This window comes from Myiozetetes cayanensis, unplaced genomic scaffold (genome assembly GCF_022539395.1).
Source record: "Myiozetetes cayanensis isolate MyiCay16 unplaced genomic scaffold, myiCay2020 scf5-8, whole genome shotgun sequence".
NCBI classification, from domain to species: Eukaryota; Metazoa; Chordata; class Aves; order Passeriformes; family Tyrannidae; genus Myiozetetes; species Myiozetetes cayanensis.
Genome location: NW_026087742.1, coordinates 82,646,921 through 82,663,959, shown reverse-complemented (window position 1 = coordinate 82,663,959; position 17,039 = coordinate 82,646,921). Strand labels below are relative to the sequence as shown.

Genomic DNA, 17,039 nt, shown 5'->3' with positions numbered 1-17,039 from the left:
GTCAGTTCTGAACTTTAACTTCTCTGAGTTAAACCTATTTAAACAATTACAATACTGCAGAAAACTTTGTTTTCTTTACCTCTTATAAAGTTTAAATCTTTTACTAACTACAAAGGAATAAGTCCACAACATTAGAAGACTTTATGTCTTCACACAGATCTCTTCTTTCTTGCTGATGTCTGTTTACACGATGCAGGGGCTCAGAAAGTGGTTTTTTTTTGTTTTTTTTTTAACTTTAGAGAACACTTGTGAGACTCTGCTGCTGTTTCCAGAAACATTTACTGCTTCCACCATTTCTCATGACCACTTCAATCAGATCTTGAATAGCTAGGAAAAGATTTGTATGAACAACCAGTCTTCAAAAGTATTGATATTTTAAACAGTACTTGGAAGCTACTGCCTCATTATGAAACAGTAACTCTAATTTCATTTTAACCCAACTGGACCTCAGAATTAGATCATGTTGTCTGATATGCTGTAATTTTACTGAGCTGAAGATTAGTCGTTGTTAAACTGCAATATACTGCTTTGTGTTTGTGGTTCAAAGCTCATTTTAAGAGTCACATAATATCATGAGCACAAAACACTTCAAATTATTTGGCTCAGGCCAAATTTCTATGTCAGTTTTTCTTAGATCCATTAGATTATTGTCCACCATACAGAAACATACTCTTGCATGCAGAGAAAAAAGGTGTATCATCTCTATAGGTCTTCAAATCCAGAGTCCTTCAAACATTTCTGTTGTTCAGTGTTCTCATCTCTATTGTCTTTTGGTATTCCCATAGTAACCTCTGAGTGCATCTCCATTTGCATTGACATGTGTTGCTGTTGGATAAAAATTACATAATGCACAACATTTTTATTCAATGGTATCACCAATTCAAAATATTATTACAAGCACACTGCTTAATTAATGTATCCAGAATTAGTAAAGGTTACTTACTCTGTCACCACTGGAATACAGAGATCTTATGAGTTACTCTCTCAATCTACAAGTTGCTCACAGGTAAATTTGCTTAGTTGATCTAAGCCTTAATTTTCTTGCTTGACACCCTCCAGGATGACATTACTATGTGCCTAAGGTTTATGTCAAAGTCACAGTCTAACATTCAGAGTTTATATTTCATTGTTGGATAAAACAGATTACCTATCTCAGTGCCATTCCCCACAGTTGTCCTAAGACTTTCAGTATGTCCTTTGCTATTTCATGTGCCAGCAATATTTGAGATAATGATATGTTCCATATGTTTTATTTATCTTTCCTAGAAGTGCCATCTACAGTCACTTGAGTCACAAGATCAGTGTCATCTCAGTCACTTGTTGCAATCATCTAGACAGTAATGACTCAGCTATGCTGCGCTCTGGCTGTCAAGTGTTGGTTTATTCAGTGTTGGTAACACTGTTTGGGGACAGAAATCACTTCTTTGTCTGTCAGTGATATTAAATATAGTTTTTGTGGTGATCATCAATTGTGGTAGTTTTTTATTTATATAGTGAATATTAAGATCCATAAATAGCAGTGCATGAAATTCAAGCAGAGAGGGAGATACAGAATATAAGCTTGATGGTGATGATTTTGTTTTTACATTCTGCCAACCCATATGTGATAGCCAAAATAGGTATTATAGTTAATTTGCACACCATTACTGGTAAAAAGGATGAGAAGGATTTTTGCACAGGAAGGGTGATAAAGATGGCACATTTGTGTTGAATTGGATCAAATTATTTTGACCAGAAGTTTCACAGCAATCACTCTGAATCTTGAAAATGAGAGAAATAGGAGACTTGGCTTCTGGCTAGATCTGTAGCTCTTGAGCTTTTCTGAGAAGATGACTACAGAGAATAAGAGGAGCACAGTCTGCTCTTGGGAGCCATCCCAAGTCTTGGGGAATGAACTTCAGGTGCAAGTCAAAACACTTCAATTTTGTCATTTGTAATATGATTATATAGCATATGCACATTGTTTTTCCAATAAATTTGTTTCGAGAAAGTAAAATTAAAAAAAAAATTCCGTACCTCTTGCCTCACAATTCAAATTATGATTTGTGAATTGAGATGATCTGTGGTTTCTGTCAGAGTTTGCAATCATGTAGATGTATTATACTAGAAACCAAACCACAGTATTACATGACATACATTTTCTCCTTGGGAAAGAAGATGGCACAACATCTCACCTTGGCGATTGTTAGTTACACTGCTGAATGGGCTACTAGGAGATATTTTGATATTGCAGTTTAAATACATTAATACAGTAGAATACAGTAAAATTAATAGAAATCCTACAAAGGCTCTGGAAAAATATTTTGAGCATATAGGGCAGAGAAAATCCTCATTACATTTTCCTATTTCAATGATGTTTTCCCCAAAAAACACATAGTTTCGGCACACCTGTGCCTTCTCCTCGTGTGTTGTAGGATAATGAGGTAAGAGACCATCTTACCATGCCTCCCAGAGCACAGTTCACTGTGTAGCTTCTACAGAGTTCCAGGGATCTAAACTACTACCTGACTAACACACTTTTTTTCCTGTAATTCACACAGTGACAGACAGCAATAAGAAACATTGAATTGTGAGAGCCAAGGAGCTCCACTAATGATAGTCACAAAAAATATTGCGAATATTTTGTTTCCATCTTGCCCAGTTGACCTATACTTTGCCATCAGATAAGCAAACATCTGACCTCACAGCACATCAGCTCTTCCAAAGTACACACCTCTGTACATGTCTTCGTCCCACAGCAGGGGCACAGCTGGGGTAGGTTATATTGCATGTATTATGGACCCTCCTCTTATTTGCAATAAGAACGTGCACGATTATTACAACATAGCCAATGACTTGCAGATCTCCAGGAAAAAGTTCCCTTTGATAGCAGGCCTACATGCTTATATAAATAATATCCCATAAGTGATTATTTTCAGGGAGTCAGGGTGATCACTCCTTCCAACTCAGCATATTCTGTGACTTTGTGATTCTGTAAAATGTTGGTTCAGAGTACGGAAGCACTTTTAGGTGCACCAGACATAATAGTCCCCTGAGGATTTTCTCCATCCTGTCTACTGAGATAATTGTCCTGTAATCACTACAAGTTTTCTGTTCTCTGCTGGCTTCACTATAAATGTTCTGCATACTTTTTTCCAAGTTTTTCTTAAAAATTACAGGCTGCTCCAAATGTAATGTGCCATTCTGATGGCAAGTGATATCGTGAGTGTTGATGCAGTGAGATAAAAAAGACAGACCTGGTGACGAGTCTCATCTGTTAGCCAAGTTTTGATATTATCTGAAGGATGTGGAACAGGCATAGTTATAACTTCCAGGCATCTATACCTAAAAGACAGTGATACAGGCTCATGACTATTATTGTCTACAGGAACAGATCAGTCAATAATGCTTCGTAATACATATTCCAATTAGACAGGCATCTACCACTTCTAAAGCTATTTCATAATTTTCTCATTTCACTGCAGACATTTTTCTCAACATTTTCCTTAGCTCTTCTTCAGCCTGCCTGGTTTTTAGCCTGCCAGAGTTTTAAGAGAACTGATGGATATACACAAATATATGATTTCCAAGCAAAGTGAGAATTCGTGGGATGCTACAACGTCTGTAGTTTAAGAAGTCACCCCTGTGTGTGCTCTTCATAATTAAAAATTGATAACTTCTTTTATATGAATCAGGAATAATATTTAATCATTAACTAAATAATCAATTTACTTTTAACAGAGGTTCCATTTACATACTGCACCTTCCAAATAATAAGATATCTTGAGTTATCTTCCTATCCTGAACAAGTTTATTTTTCAGTTCAAGAAAGCCTTCACTGCCATGTCAATAGGAAAGCTATGAAGCCAGAGAAAAAGGTAGTGACATGGAGAAAGCTGGCTGCATTAACTGTTAGTGGGTGTAGGAGCACTACTATTGCTTTGCTCTACTAATAGTAATTATCATACAGCGAAGCAAATTCTTTCTGTCACCCTGAGTTCCCTTTTTCATTTATTTCTTGTAAACCATCCAGCTTAGAGTAAAAAACTGCTTTCATTACACCTACAGATTATGAAATGAAATTGGGCAACATGACAAGTGCAGTTCAACTTTGGCATGATCAACATTGATAGTCTTAAATGCAGAACCTGCAAAAGGATGGGGTAAAGTCACACTGAGGATGGAGAGGCAGCAGTGAAAGATTAAGATATGTCACTTATTGTGGCAAAAAAAACATCTGAGAGTAGGGTGGGAGACTGGAGCTGCAGGAGACTGCAGTGGGAGCAGTGAGATAAGAATTATAAGGTTCAGCAGGTCATAATGCCTGGCATTCCTTTGTTAGAACAATCGTCAGAAATGTACACAATTAACTATTCTTGCAAGCATAATTTATGTGAGCAGATCCATGTTTGACTTTTATCCATTGTATGGTTTACCCTGGTCCTGACGTCCCTTCCACCAGAAATTTATACAGTCTTCCAGAAATGTACACTACCTTCTACATGCACACATCAGCAAACCTCCAAGGAAAATCAGGAGACAAAACAATGTGAGGCTTAGCAGCAGGACATCCACTGTCTTTTCTTGAAAAAAGAAGAGGGAAAAATAATGTCAATAATATGACAGAGGCTAGGGTAGTTCATAAATGGGTGAACTATAAGTAGTTGGATGACTCATAAATATTACACTATTCCAGAACTGTCAGATTCAAAGAAACATTTCCTGGAGACGTTTTAGGGGAAAGGGGCATCTGAATTCAGCACAGTTCCTTCCTTCTCCTTTTAGCCCTCAGTCTTGATCCAGCACTTTCTTGCTTCATTCCTCTCCTGTAGTCTTCACCCCCATTTTTCCTGAAATTCTGCTCTTATAGGCTGGGCATGGCCTGTCTTGCTGCTGGCTACTTCCATCCAGCCTTGATTTCTCTGGATATCAGCCCCTCTGTCTGTCTCCTGTTGGCACTCATGCTGCTGCTCCAACTGCTGTTGGATTCCTGCTGCTGCCACCTCCCATCTCCACACACACTGAGTCTCCTGCTGCTACCTCCTCAACCCTTCACAGCTGTAACTGATTTACGGAAAAATGAAAATAAAAACATTTTGTCAAACAAAATACTCTCTTTGATTCAAGAAGCAACATTTGGTTTCTATTATACTTACCTCTTTTAAACCTGCTTGGCATAGTCCTAAAGAAAAGGGAGCAATGCATCTTTATTCTGTGCAACAGATACTACTGCTCTATACATTGAATTTCTTCCTCCAAAATACCCCAAATGCCAAAATACAAATGTCTTTGGTTGACTCAAAAGGATATTTCTGGCAAATTTTGGTTTTCGTTTAATATCCAATCTTAGAACCACAACTAGATTGGATTGGCTTGAGCTAACTACTTTGAAGAAAAACAGACAGGAACAGCTCTTAAAATGCTAACAGTCTGAGGCCAGTTAAACAGTGGGTTTAGGATCAGTCTAGATCAAAATCAATATGAAAATGAATGGAACTAGAGTTCTGAGTTGGACCCCATCTGTAGTTTAAACCAAGGACGTTACGGATTTCCACAAATTTGATATGAAAACAAGAAAAAACTCAAAAACTTGTGGGCAGAACTGTGTATAGGAATAAACTTTTTCACTCTAGGACGAAAAGGGAGTTCTTTCCTTCTTGCCTTTGCAGCTGAGGGCTCAGAAAACTTTTTCTGAACAATCTCTGGACTCTGTAAAGGAAATTCTTTTGTTTGAGGTAATTGCTGTGCATCATTCTGCTCACCACTATTGCGCACACACATGGGAGAAGAGGAAGCTCTGGTCTTAGCAGTGGCTGAACCACAAAGAGATTTGCTCCTCCTGCTTTCCTACTTTATGCATTTTGTAACATAGCAAGAAAAAGAAGCATATATATTCATTTTCTGGTGGTTTTTTTTCAGATGCAAATGCTTAAACTTTGTCACAAATAACAGTACTTTGAAACCAAAACAAGTGGCTTGGTTTGCAAAAATGCAGAACAACTCTGAATTACTATTAACTTCAAAGCAATTTGTGAATGCTCATCAACTTTTAAAATTAGACCAATTATTTAAAGTTTTTACATATTAATAAAGCTGATTCAACACTTCTTTTTTTAGCAGAAAGTTTCTATAGTAAACATCTCAGTTCAGTTTAAATTGAGAGGGTTTTTTTGAGGGCATATGCTAATTCCAATGGAGAATGAATGTGTTCCCCATGAGAAAATTAACAAATTCTTTTCATGTCAAAGGAACATTTCAGAACAAATATTTTAGTTATGTTTTGAATTATGTTATTTCATTTTGATGTTTCAGCTTTTTTTTAAATGGAGGTTGAAACTCCTTTTTAAAACATATTCTTAAAGAAATGTAGCACATTTCCTGGATGAAACACTGGAATGTCATGGAAAAGCAAAGAAAAAGCAGGTCACGGCATGCTTCTTCAAGAATTTCAGTAGAAACAGATCCTGCAACAGCAGAAAAATTGACACATTTTGAAATAAAAATATTAAATGGATGTTTTTCCTTTCAGGTTACTCCACATAATATCCACTTATACATGTTCTACATTAGAAGCAGACAAAATAATTTCAACAGAATACAAAATAAAATGGACAAAAAAATTTCTTTAGGCATCAAAAGAGAAAAAGAGTTTTCCCTGAGCACATGACCCTTCAATGCAATACACTGATAGATTCTTTTTATGAGAGCTACCAATCCTCCCTGAGTAGGAAGAAGGGAAATTTCTGCATCACATGAACTTATGCATATGTGCAGTATGCTCCAGGGTAAATCATCATGCTGCACCGAACACATGCAGATATTACAGCTTATGTGCAATGGTGGTCTTGTCCACAATAAACTTTATTGAAGTGGAGGGAACATGCAGTGATTATTGAACCTCAACAACATCTGAATCAGAAGCTGAGAAAGCAATGGTGCTGAAAACATTTGAAGGAGAGTTGCTGAGAGCAAGGTTTGGCAGGCTGGAACCAGGACAGGTGACTTCCTAACTCCATTTCCTTCTTCTAGTGAGAGGCTGGCAGGGAGTGAGTTAATCTACATTTCTCCACCCAGAAAAACCCTTCAGATTTCCCCTGTCTACACATCAGATGTGTTTGGCCTGACACCAGGCAGACAGAGCAGGCACACCCCTCCCAGGCTCTCTGTCTTCAGCGAGAAGAAAGGACAATCTCCCAAGTGCAACTCAAGACACTGATGGCCTTGTCTTCTTAACCACAGTGAGCATGAAGAACAATTAGGTTTCTCTCTCCTGCTATTTCACAAGTGAAATGCTTTAGAAATTAAATTAATGATATTAATGAATCCAGGCAATGAAGGTTTCAGCAGAGCATCTGGTAGACTAGGCAGACAAAACCCAGTAAACCCCATAATTGAATTTATATTCAATCCACTGCAAGAATAATAATATCTAGCTTTGCATTTCTTGTCTTCAGGTAAGTATGTACTTGAAGATCAATAGATCAAAAAGACATATTCCAAAATACACAGGCTATTGCATTAAATAAAGATAATAGCATTGTACTTTTTTTTTTTTTTATGTTAACACATAGACACAAGTTTCTCTCTATAAATACAATATCACACAATTATGCTGCTTCCCCTTTACCTAAACTGACATCAGGGAGTTCCTACTTGTGGAGGCATTTTTCTCATCATGGAAAGCACAAGTACACCAGTGTTAAAATCTAGTCATAGGAGGTGAAGGAAAAGTATTACAAGGATGTTGTTTACTTGTGAGCTGAAGGGGACAGGGCCCATATATTTAAATATTCCTACCTCTGTCAGATAAGAAATTATTCCCCCAGTGTAATAAATCTTACTTAGTCCTTAAAGACTATGTGATTTGATGAATGTTACAACTTCCGTAGATTTCTTGGTTTCAACAGTTGAAAGGATTTTTAGAGATGCTTGGGCTGTCCTTTGCAGGGCAGTGAGGAGAGTGTTGGGACCTTGTCAGCTGCTGACCATAATTTTTTTCTATCAGCTGTCAAGAGTCAGGTGCAGTTTAACTCAGGAGAACAGCCCTGTGCTAAACAGCCTTAGGATCATGTAATTAGAACTCAGACTTAAGGTTCTCCTTCCCTACAGCAAAGCTGTGTGAGCCTGGTGCGTGCCATGGACCCCTAGGTACTGTTAAGGCCCAGTAACACAACCTGGAGAAGAATAGAGGCAGTAATGAGGTAAATACGTTGAATGGTAATAACATAACAAGATAACTCATCGAAAGCAAGTACATGATAACTTACCACCATGAATAAACACTGGCTCACTCCATTCACTCCACATCTTGTTTCTTATGCATATCTCTTTCTTTGCCCTCACTTGTGCTGCACATTTTTTTGCTGGTTTATGAAACGGATACTTATAGTTTTCTTCAGTGACATTTACAATCTACCAAGATAGGTTTAGGGGGTTATTTTGGATGATTTTGCATTGCAGTTCATATAGACATAAATCTAGGAATGTCAAATACTATTATTTGCATTTCTAACTAGAAGGAAGATATTTTCAAAACAAGTTCTTATGTCCAGACAAATTTGACTCTTATTTGATGTGTTAGAACTGAAAAAGGAGACTGGAACTAGTAAAATAGAAGTAGGTATCATTTATAGTAGGACAGTAAGCATTTGAAAACATTGATTCCCTTTTCATGTTTTATGACACCATGTGTAGAACAAAAACAATAACTATGAAACTGAAAGTTTTAAGATTTTGATGTGGGTAGTGTGCTACACTTTCTTCTCTGGTAGAATAAAATCTTGTGTTTTTCAGCTGAAGGATTCTCACTATTTTTGTAACTATCCTGAAGCATCTTTAATTGTGCCTATAAAGGAAAGAATATTACTTCAAAAGATCAAGGTCAAACATGGAGTGGTAGAGTTTAAAGCAGAGGGGTCTCTAAATTATCCATCACTTTTGAAAATTGAAGTAAACTTCTGTAAATAAACAATGTTAAGAATTTAAGAAGGAATAAAAAAAGAGAACAGGAGAGGAAATTTTTGCTTAAAAAAAAATTAAAAGTGATGTTAGAAAGTTGCAAAGAAGTAGAAAGTATGAATCTCAGACATGGGGAGGCACAGAATCTTTGCTTCTTTGGTGTTAGGAAAGCGTGATCTCCTGTTCTCCTCATAGACCCTGTCTACCATGCCACTTCTTTCTCTTCTCTTCTCTTTAAGACTTTTCCAGATCTGGTGCTTATTTATATTTTATAGTGTCCAAAGCACAATATGAAACTTAAGGCGAAACTCAGTAGCTGGAAGGGCAAATTAGTCACAGCCTAAATCTTACATATGACATGCAAGTCATATATACTTGAATAGTATTTGACCTTTGCCTAAGAACATGGAATAATTGACTCAGTTTGTGGTTCTCTGCAATCCACAGACCTTTTGTGTTCTGCATTGCTGCCTATATTTTAATTCCTTATTTTGCACTGACATGTTTGACCTGTACTTCCTAATCATAGAATTTTCCTTAGTACTGAATTTTGGCTTGTTGACTTCAGACTTACCCAACATTTCAGATTTTAATCTTGTTTCCCATGATACTTACCAAGCCTTCCTAGTTTCCAGACACCTGCAAACTTAACTCCAATCTGTATCACAGTATTATTATTTGTGCTTGTAAGTACTCAGTAAATCATGTCTTCAGGTATTCAGAATAAATAAATATAGATTTGTATATTTTAATCATTATGCTCTTACATGTTCTTCAACGAATATCTACAAGCCTGCTTATGGATTCCCTAGTGTCTCAACACATTAGGTCTCTGTGGAAGTGATTAAGACCTTGGTTTGGTCAGGATACAGAATATAAAGCTTGCTCCTGTCTTCTCCCTCCTGTGTCTCCTGTAATACTGCTCCAGTTTTCTTCTTTAACTTTGTCACCCCAGCCCCAGGCATTTTGTGTTCCTTGCCTAAGTAACTACCATTTCAAACATTACTAACTGATTATCCTCAAATCTACTTTAAAGCCTCTCTCACTTGGTCGGTGCCGTTGTATGTCTTTTTTTGTTATTGCTGCAGTTGCCTCCCTTCTGTCTGATGTGCCCCCGTGATTTTCCACTTCTGTAGGTGTTTATTCACTTCTGTGCCTCAATGAATTTTCCTCTCTTTCCTCTCCTATGCTTGTATCCTGCAGATATGCACAAAGCAGAGGAGCAAGAGAGAGAGAAGGAAAATAAAAGCAGTTTATTCCATTTAAGTGAGGCTGCTGGGCTATTGCAGGATCCCTCTGCTCCCCTCGGGCATATCGCAGCCATGCAGTGGAAAGGCACCCCTTACTCCCACCCCTCTCTACTTCCACCTCCTTACTCTGGGTCTGGAAAGGGGAAGTAAATCAGTGTGTATGGACAGGGAGTCAGAAGAGCTCCAGCACCCTGATGAACGGAATACTAAGGAGCCCGCATGACCCACCCTCACTCCCTCTGCTCTTTGCCTTTTACCATTAGGAGCTTTGTGAGTAGACAGGGACAAGCCCCTGGAAGTCTCTGCCAGGGATTTTGAAGTATTAGGCTTGCGAGTGGTTTAGGGAATTGTAATTATTTCCAAAGGTGTCTATCAATCTCTGCGATGGAAAACCCTGAAGGAAACTGGGAAGATTTGGCATATCCATGCCAGACCTGAGCTCTTTTTCTGGATGCTTCCAGCCCTGTTCTGGAAGCTGATTAGCAGTATTAGCACTGCATCTGAATTAATGAACCCTGCTATAATTTATGACAATAACTTTATGTGATCGTTAATGTCTACTCATTGCACTTCTCCTTTCTACTCTGTCAAACAAAGAATGGATACACATCAATTTAGTCATAGATTCCTTCAGGGTGTTATTGTCTTTTAAATGTTTGCCACTAGCTTAGATAAGGCTTTTATTTTTAGAGTACCGAGCACTGACTGAGGTGTGTGTTAGACGAAATTTAGGTTCTTAAACAAAAACATTGTCAATGACAACTTGAAACATTGTTAATGACAACTTGAATAAAACCACCAAAGATTCAGAAAATTCACATTCCAATACACATCTGAACTTCACACTTAACGATATGCTGAATTAAGTGCTTTGCTTTCTACTCTTTGGGAGTTCAGATAAAAATATGCATGAAAACATTTCTGTTCTCATGTCCAGGTAATTTCAAAATGCCACTGGGTAATTTAGTCACCATATGGCATTACCTAAACTACAACACTATTCTATTTCTTACTGCTAGATTAAGAGATGCTGTTACAACATCATGAAAGATTTTAAAATACTTATAATGTACCCAAAAAAGAGGAATAATCCTTTTCGTGATGTATTTAGAAATAACAAAATAACATATGAGGGGTTTTTTTTCTTTACAGATACAAACAGAGTACTGCTAAACCTTTCTTTTTATCAATACTTCTTTTTCTAAAAAAAAAAAAAAGTCAATAAAATCTATGTAATAGTAATGTGGAAGTAAAATTCAAGATGAGAAGAGAAACACATCCAATCCACTTCAATGCAAGCCTGACTCTGAAAGATTTTTTAAATGTGTTGATATTTCATTTTTTACCAGAAAGACAATTTGGATTAATTATTAAAGGCCTTGGGATATATTCAAAGTTTTTTTGACATTAATCCCTGTTAAATTCAAGGGATGCCTAGTTTTATGAAAGTTATGTTATACATACTAAATGTATTACAAAAAAACTTACTACCTTAAGGTCTGTTATTTTCACTTGATACAAAAAGCACTTGTTATTTGCAGAACCAATAGTGGGTGGAGGTTTCCAGTGAATTTTAATACTTCTGTTTTCAAGGGAAACTGAGACATTGATTGGTGGGTTCAGCTTCTCTGAAAAATAGAGCACAAGGAGACTTTCTGTACGTCATACTCTTTCTTATATTTATGCTGATGGAAAATTAACACAGTACATTACTTCTTAAAATATACAGCTGAGTATTTTGAGGTTTGCCACACCCAGAGGAGACATTCAGCTGGGTTTTTTCGGGGAAGGTAGCAAGGGTGGGCAGGAGGAGCAGGGCCTCTCCAGAGTCTGTGTTGGTGTTGAGGAGACCTCCATCTGCTACAGGCTCCATGCCATGTAGGATACATATGTCTTGTGGGATAACCCAAATGCACCCACAAGCCTGGTAGTATTACTTTGAAAAAACCGGAATTTCATCTCTCACAGAAGGATTACTGAAGGGGCACTAGCACTTGGTAGTCCTCATAAAATCATAGAATGGTTTGGGTTGGAAGGGACCTTAAAGATCATCTACTTCCAACCCCTCTTTCTTATATCTCATTAAATCAATCCTCCTTCAGATTAAAACCATTGCCCCTCCTCATAGCGTAACAGGTACTGCTAAATAAGGGGAACCAAATACAAAGGACCCTTCCTCATGTGTGTGACCTGAAGGGTACACTCTTCCCTGAAGGGAGAGGACAGCCCTGACTTACAAGGAAGCCTTGCAAGAGCAAGTCCACCACTTGCACAGTGAAGAACATCCCCTGCAAGCACATTCAGATTTTGCTGAGCCCTACCAAGGCTTGGCAGTGGGATAAGAGGCAAGGAGAGCTAACAGGGTTTCTGCCTGGAGCTGAGAGGTGAGCAGGAGCTGTTGGCTGAAACAGCTGTGGCTGACGTGCAGCCCTCACGATGGCTAAAGTTTGGAAAGGTGGGAAGGGAAGAAGGGTAGGAAGGACACACTGGAAACCTGGCCTCCTCGAAGAGGATGTGATGGCTGTTCTGAGCAGGGGGAAGGAGACTGAGTGGATGGACAGAGAAGCAGGGAACAGACAACCTGATGCCTCCTACTTATGCCCCTGCTCACTCCTGCCCACCTTAGCCCTGTGGTCCCTGGGGAGACAGTCTAGAAATAAGCATCTTCCCAATCAACTATGAAAACGCCTAATAGAGCCTTCCTGTGGATTACTTCTCCTCTCACTCCCCCCCCCACCACTTTTTTTTATCTTTTCAGGAAAATCTGAATTTTCTGAAAATTCCTAAAAAAATAATATGTTGCTTATAACTGGCTCTGATTGTAGTGTAAAGCTCTAGGTAAAACAAATAATTCTAATGTCTTAGAACAGAATAAATAAGATCTAATTCAGAATACATTTTGATAGTTTTGATTTGTATTTTTTCGATCCCTTGAGTCATGACGGATTCCCACATCGCAGGTCTGGAATGCGATCAACATGTTAATAACTTAAAAGGCATTTGAATCTGCAGTGTCTGCTAAAATTCAAGTGAATTTTTACCCATGAGATTAATTCAAACTTCCCAGAGAAGTAAGGAAAAATAATTTTATATGATCATTCAAAACTGTCAATAATTAAAAAAACCTACCAAGATATTTTTAGCTTAAAAATAAATAAAAGTGCTACTAATGTTTGAGAACATTCATATTCTTAAATTCAGGTTATAAATGAGACTTGTCAGTGACTATTTATGCTCTTTCTTTTTTAAACATGCTTCCTCAGCACTATAAAAATAAGGAAAAGGATAAGAAAGATAAAAAATAGGGATTAGAAGGGCATAATGGTGTTAAATATAATTTTCTCACACCAGCTTATTTCTTATTTTTAAATGACAATTATAGATAAATGATGTTATTACATCAGAGAAAAAAACCCTCGAACTTTGAACCATAATCCATTTTGTTTCATCTTTGTGTAAAATTCCCATGGAGATGAATGCCTAAATAGTTAGAATTAATATTCTTTCACGTCAGCCTATTTTCTTTTTTTGCTTTCCATGAAATAACCAATAAATTAATTTTTCATAGTAGGTGATAATAGACAATACTTACCTATTGCCTGAGGTGTAAAAGCTTTGTAATAAGACAGTTCTCTTGAATTATTTCTGAAATCTCTTACTGTTATGTTTAAATTGATTTTCCTTGATGGTTGAAAATATATTTCCTTCATATGGCATCCAATATTTTTCTTTCTTGCATTTTTAATATATTGCTGACATTCAAACAATTTCCCTACATGCCTGTGAGTAGGAAAGTATGAGTTTTGTAAATCAAACACTTGGGTACAAAAACATTGCTTCATACTTACTTTGCTCAAGACACTTGCCTGTATGAAGAAAAGATCTGGATATCTTCAGGAGCTTCTGCTTTGATATCCCAGGTACAATTGAAAAAGGAAATATTATATATGATGCATGAAAGATTCTGAATATAGACTGCAACAAGGAAAGGGGAAAAAGAAAGAATTATGTTTATTTTATATTGCTTTTCTAATAACAATATGAAGGTTTCCTTTACAAACTCATTATGTAGCCTTATTTCTGGGAGCACGAATAAGTTCTAGGTGAGAACAAATAGGTCTTTTGGCTTTTTAGACAATGACAACCAAGAAGCACATCTGTTTCTACCACCAAAGCTTTGCTAACATACTTTAAAAAAATGTCCAGAATAGAAGCTGAAAAGCTCTGATCTTTTAAGATTTTCTGAAACCATGTGATACAGAAGCCAATCTTCATGAGACATGAGTTGATAAGGAAAACGGAGAGAGTGGTTGGGTTGTTCTGCCATCTTAGCTCACCAAAACTGGAGTCCTCTGAATCTGAACATGTAATAAAGGAAATAATTCTGCATTCTGGTGTTATGGATCATATTCTTAACAAATCCATACCAAAAAAAGTAGCAGAAGATAATAATGGGAGTTCAGAAATTATATGTCTCCAAATAAGACAGGACATTATCACAAATGCTTGGATGTCTTAACAACACATAGGAAATAGCTGACCTGCAGGTGCCTTGTAAGTAAATTCTGACCAGTCACTCTCCTTAATTATATCTTCTGTTTCCTTTGTGAAAACCTGTGTCTTAACTTTAGCCTTAAAACCAGAATGTAACTCAAGATGTATTATCTTTTTCTTTTCCTGCAGTCTTTCCTAAGAGGAGGAAGAAGAAATTGCATGAAGGTAGTGTGATGCTAAGTTTTGTAGGGGAAATTATGCAAATTCACCTACTGAATGAAGCAATACATTATTTCACTTTAAAATATGTGTAACCACTGAAGAACTTACTTTCCTTTCCTGAGTGGTATTGAAGAATCTGTAACTCAAAATATACTTCACAATGTACTTCTCAGTTTCTTCTTTTGTCAGGTTATTGTTCCAGGACAAAATGACTCTTGAATCATGCTTGGTAATCCACAGAACATTATGTATCCCAAGTACATCTGCAATTACAATGATATTACATAGAGGAAGAGAGGCCCACTCCTGTGTACTCAAAGGATTTGGCTCTCAGCAAGGCTTGCACACCCAGTAGCTCTACCAGGACCTCTGGTCCTGGAGTAGGTGATTTCTGAGCTTTGTTGAATATGACTTTCAGCAGTAAGAATCATGTTTACCTACTTGCAGGTCTCAAAATTAGTTGTTCAGTTTTACCTGTCTTGGACACCTCTTCTACTGCAGGTCCTCGTTTCTCTCCATGGGCTGTGGAAGTGCCTTGACAACAAGTTCAGATGAGACACCTGGGATGGCCAGTGCAGGATGGACTGTTACTTAATACTTTACTTACCCATTACTTTGTGTTGTCCACTTGCCAGAGTTGTGGAAAACTGTGTCTTAAACTGGTAAAAGCTTAATATCAGCATGACAGGAACAACTGTAACACGTGCCATAGCTAGTGCTTTGGGCCACAGGTCTGAAGAAACGGAGACTCTTTAGTTCTGAGTTTGGTTGAAAAAGCAGTTATAACATGACGTTTCCATTTTGCATCTGTGAAATAATATACAAGGGTCACATAACCACTTAAGAGATGTCTAAATTATATAAAGTAAATATGAAATTACATAGAAACATAGAATCATAGAATATGCTGAGTTGGAAGGGACCCATCAGGATCATCAAGTCCAACTCTTGAACCTGCACAGGACACCCCAAGAATTACACCATGAGCCTGAGAGCATTGTTGAAACACTTCTTAAATCAGACAGCCTTGATGCTATGACCACTTCCCTGGGGAGCCTGTTCCAGGGCTCAGCCACCCTTTGGGTGTAAAACCTTTTCGTGATATCCAACCTAAACCTCCACTGGCTCGACTTCTTGACATTTCCTCAAGTCCTGTTACTGGTTATAGGAGTGAAGAGATCAGTACTTGCCCCTCAGCTTTACCCCATGAGGATGTTTAACATATGTCTAACATATGTTTAAGGGGTCTTGTTGATTGATGTCTTCCGTCCTCAGGGTGTTTGTATTCAAGCCCACTCTTTAACTGTGTGCCAGGACCAAGGAGGAGATGTGTGCCATACTGCACTGCTTTTGAATCACAGCACTGCTTAGATTGCAAGCCAAGATCACAGATATGACACTACTGATACTGAAAACAGACAGTTTAGGTAGGAGTCAACTGACATAATTCTGACTAGATACAAACCCAGTAGCTCTATTTGTATCAGTTATCTAGCCTCCAGTGACTGTGGTCATTTCTAGACTGTGATTCGTGTTAGTTGTTTCAGGAGGTTATGAACCATAAGGAGAGATGAATCCTGCCATTTGAAAAAGTGAGTGCAAGCAAGAGTACTTCAGGTATTTGGTAAATTCGAGATGCAGTGAGCAAGTAGATTCCAGACTGATCAAAGTTGGTTTCAGGAAGACAGCATTGCAGTTCCTCTGATGGGTGAATATTCATTCCAAGGTTGTTTTAATGCAAAACAGCTTCTGAGATCTTCTGAGTTCTCCACAGAATTCATATGCCTCTGTATTCAGAATCTTTCACTCGCTAACTAATTTGTCTTGGCTCTGATTGTTTTCAGTTTTAAATCCTCAGACACATTCTATCCAGGGATCAGCACCTGGAGCCATATCAAAATGTTCACCAAGGACTGACAAGTGGCACTGGTCTTGTAGAGAAAAATGTGTGAATGTTCAGCATATCCAAAAAAATCTGTAATGATATTTCCAGGAAAAAAATACACATACATACATATACAGATTAATTTATAATGCAATTTTGGCACAATGCAGTGAAAAAGAGATCACTTAATGAATGATGTTTATGAAGTGCAGTGGAAAAAGTCATAACAAAAAGCTTTAAGGCAGAGTTTT

The 17,039-nt window shown here is 37.5% G+C and overlaps 1 protein-coding gene across 1 annotated transcript; it reads right to left on the bottom strand.

Annotated features, from left to right (window-relative positions):
- Positions 1-690: 690 nt before the first annotated feature.
- On the bottom strand, positions 691-15,613 carry LOC126648442 (interleukin-5 receptor subunit alpha-like). The gene is made up of 10 exons (XM_050331383.1): positions 15,511-15,613; positions 15,012-15,166; positions 14,729-14,876; positions 14,054-14,162; positions 13,780-13,967; positions 11,679-11,815; positions 8,247-8,391; positions 4,475-4,562; positions 3,237-3,324; positions 691-825 (listed from the first exon to the last, which is right to left on the bottom strand). The coding sequence occupies exons 1-10, from the start codon at positions 15,611-15,613 to the stop codon at positions 703-705; spliced, it is 1,284 nt and encodes a 427-aa protein (XP_050187340.1). The 3' UTR covers positions 691-702.
- Positions 15,614-17,039: the final 1,426 nt, after the last annotated feature.

What these genes read in the sequence shown, in the direction of transcription:
- LOC126648442 (XM_050331383.1), bottom strand. Translation starts at nt 15,613, where the DNA reads ATGGCACGTGTTACAGTTGTTCCTGTCATGCTGATATTAAGCTTTTAC. An exon ending in ATACCACTCAGGAAAGGAAA is followed by an intron (nt 14,877 to 15,011) that starts GTAAGTTCTTCA and finishes TCCTCCTCTTAG; the next exon opens with GAAAGACTGCAGGAAAAGAA. An exon ending in TACTTACAAGGCACCTGCAG is followed by an intron (nt 14,163 to 14,728) that starts GTCAGCTATTTC and finishes TCCTTGTTGCAG; the next exon opens with TCTATATTCAGAATCTTTCA.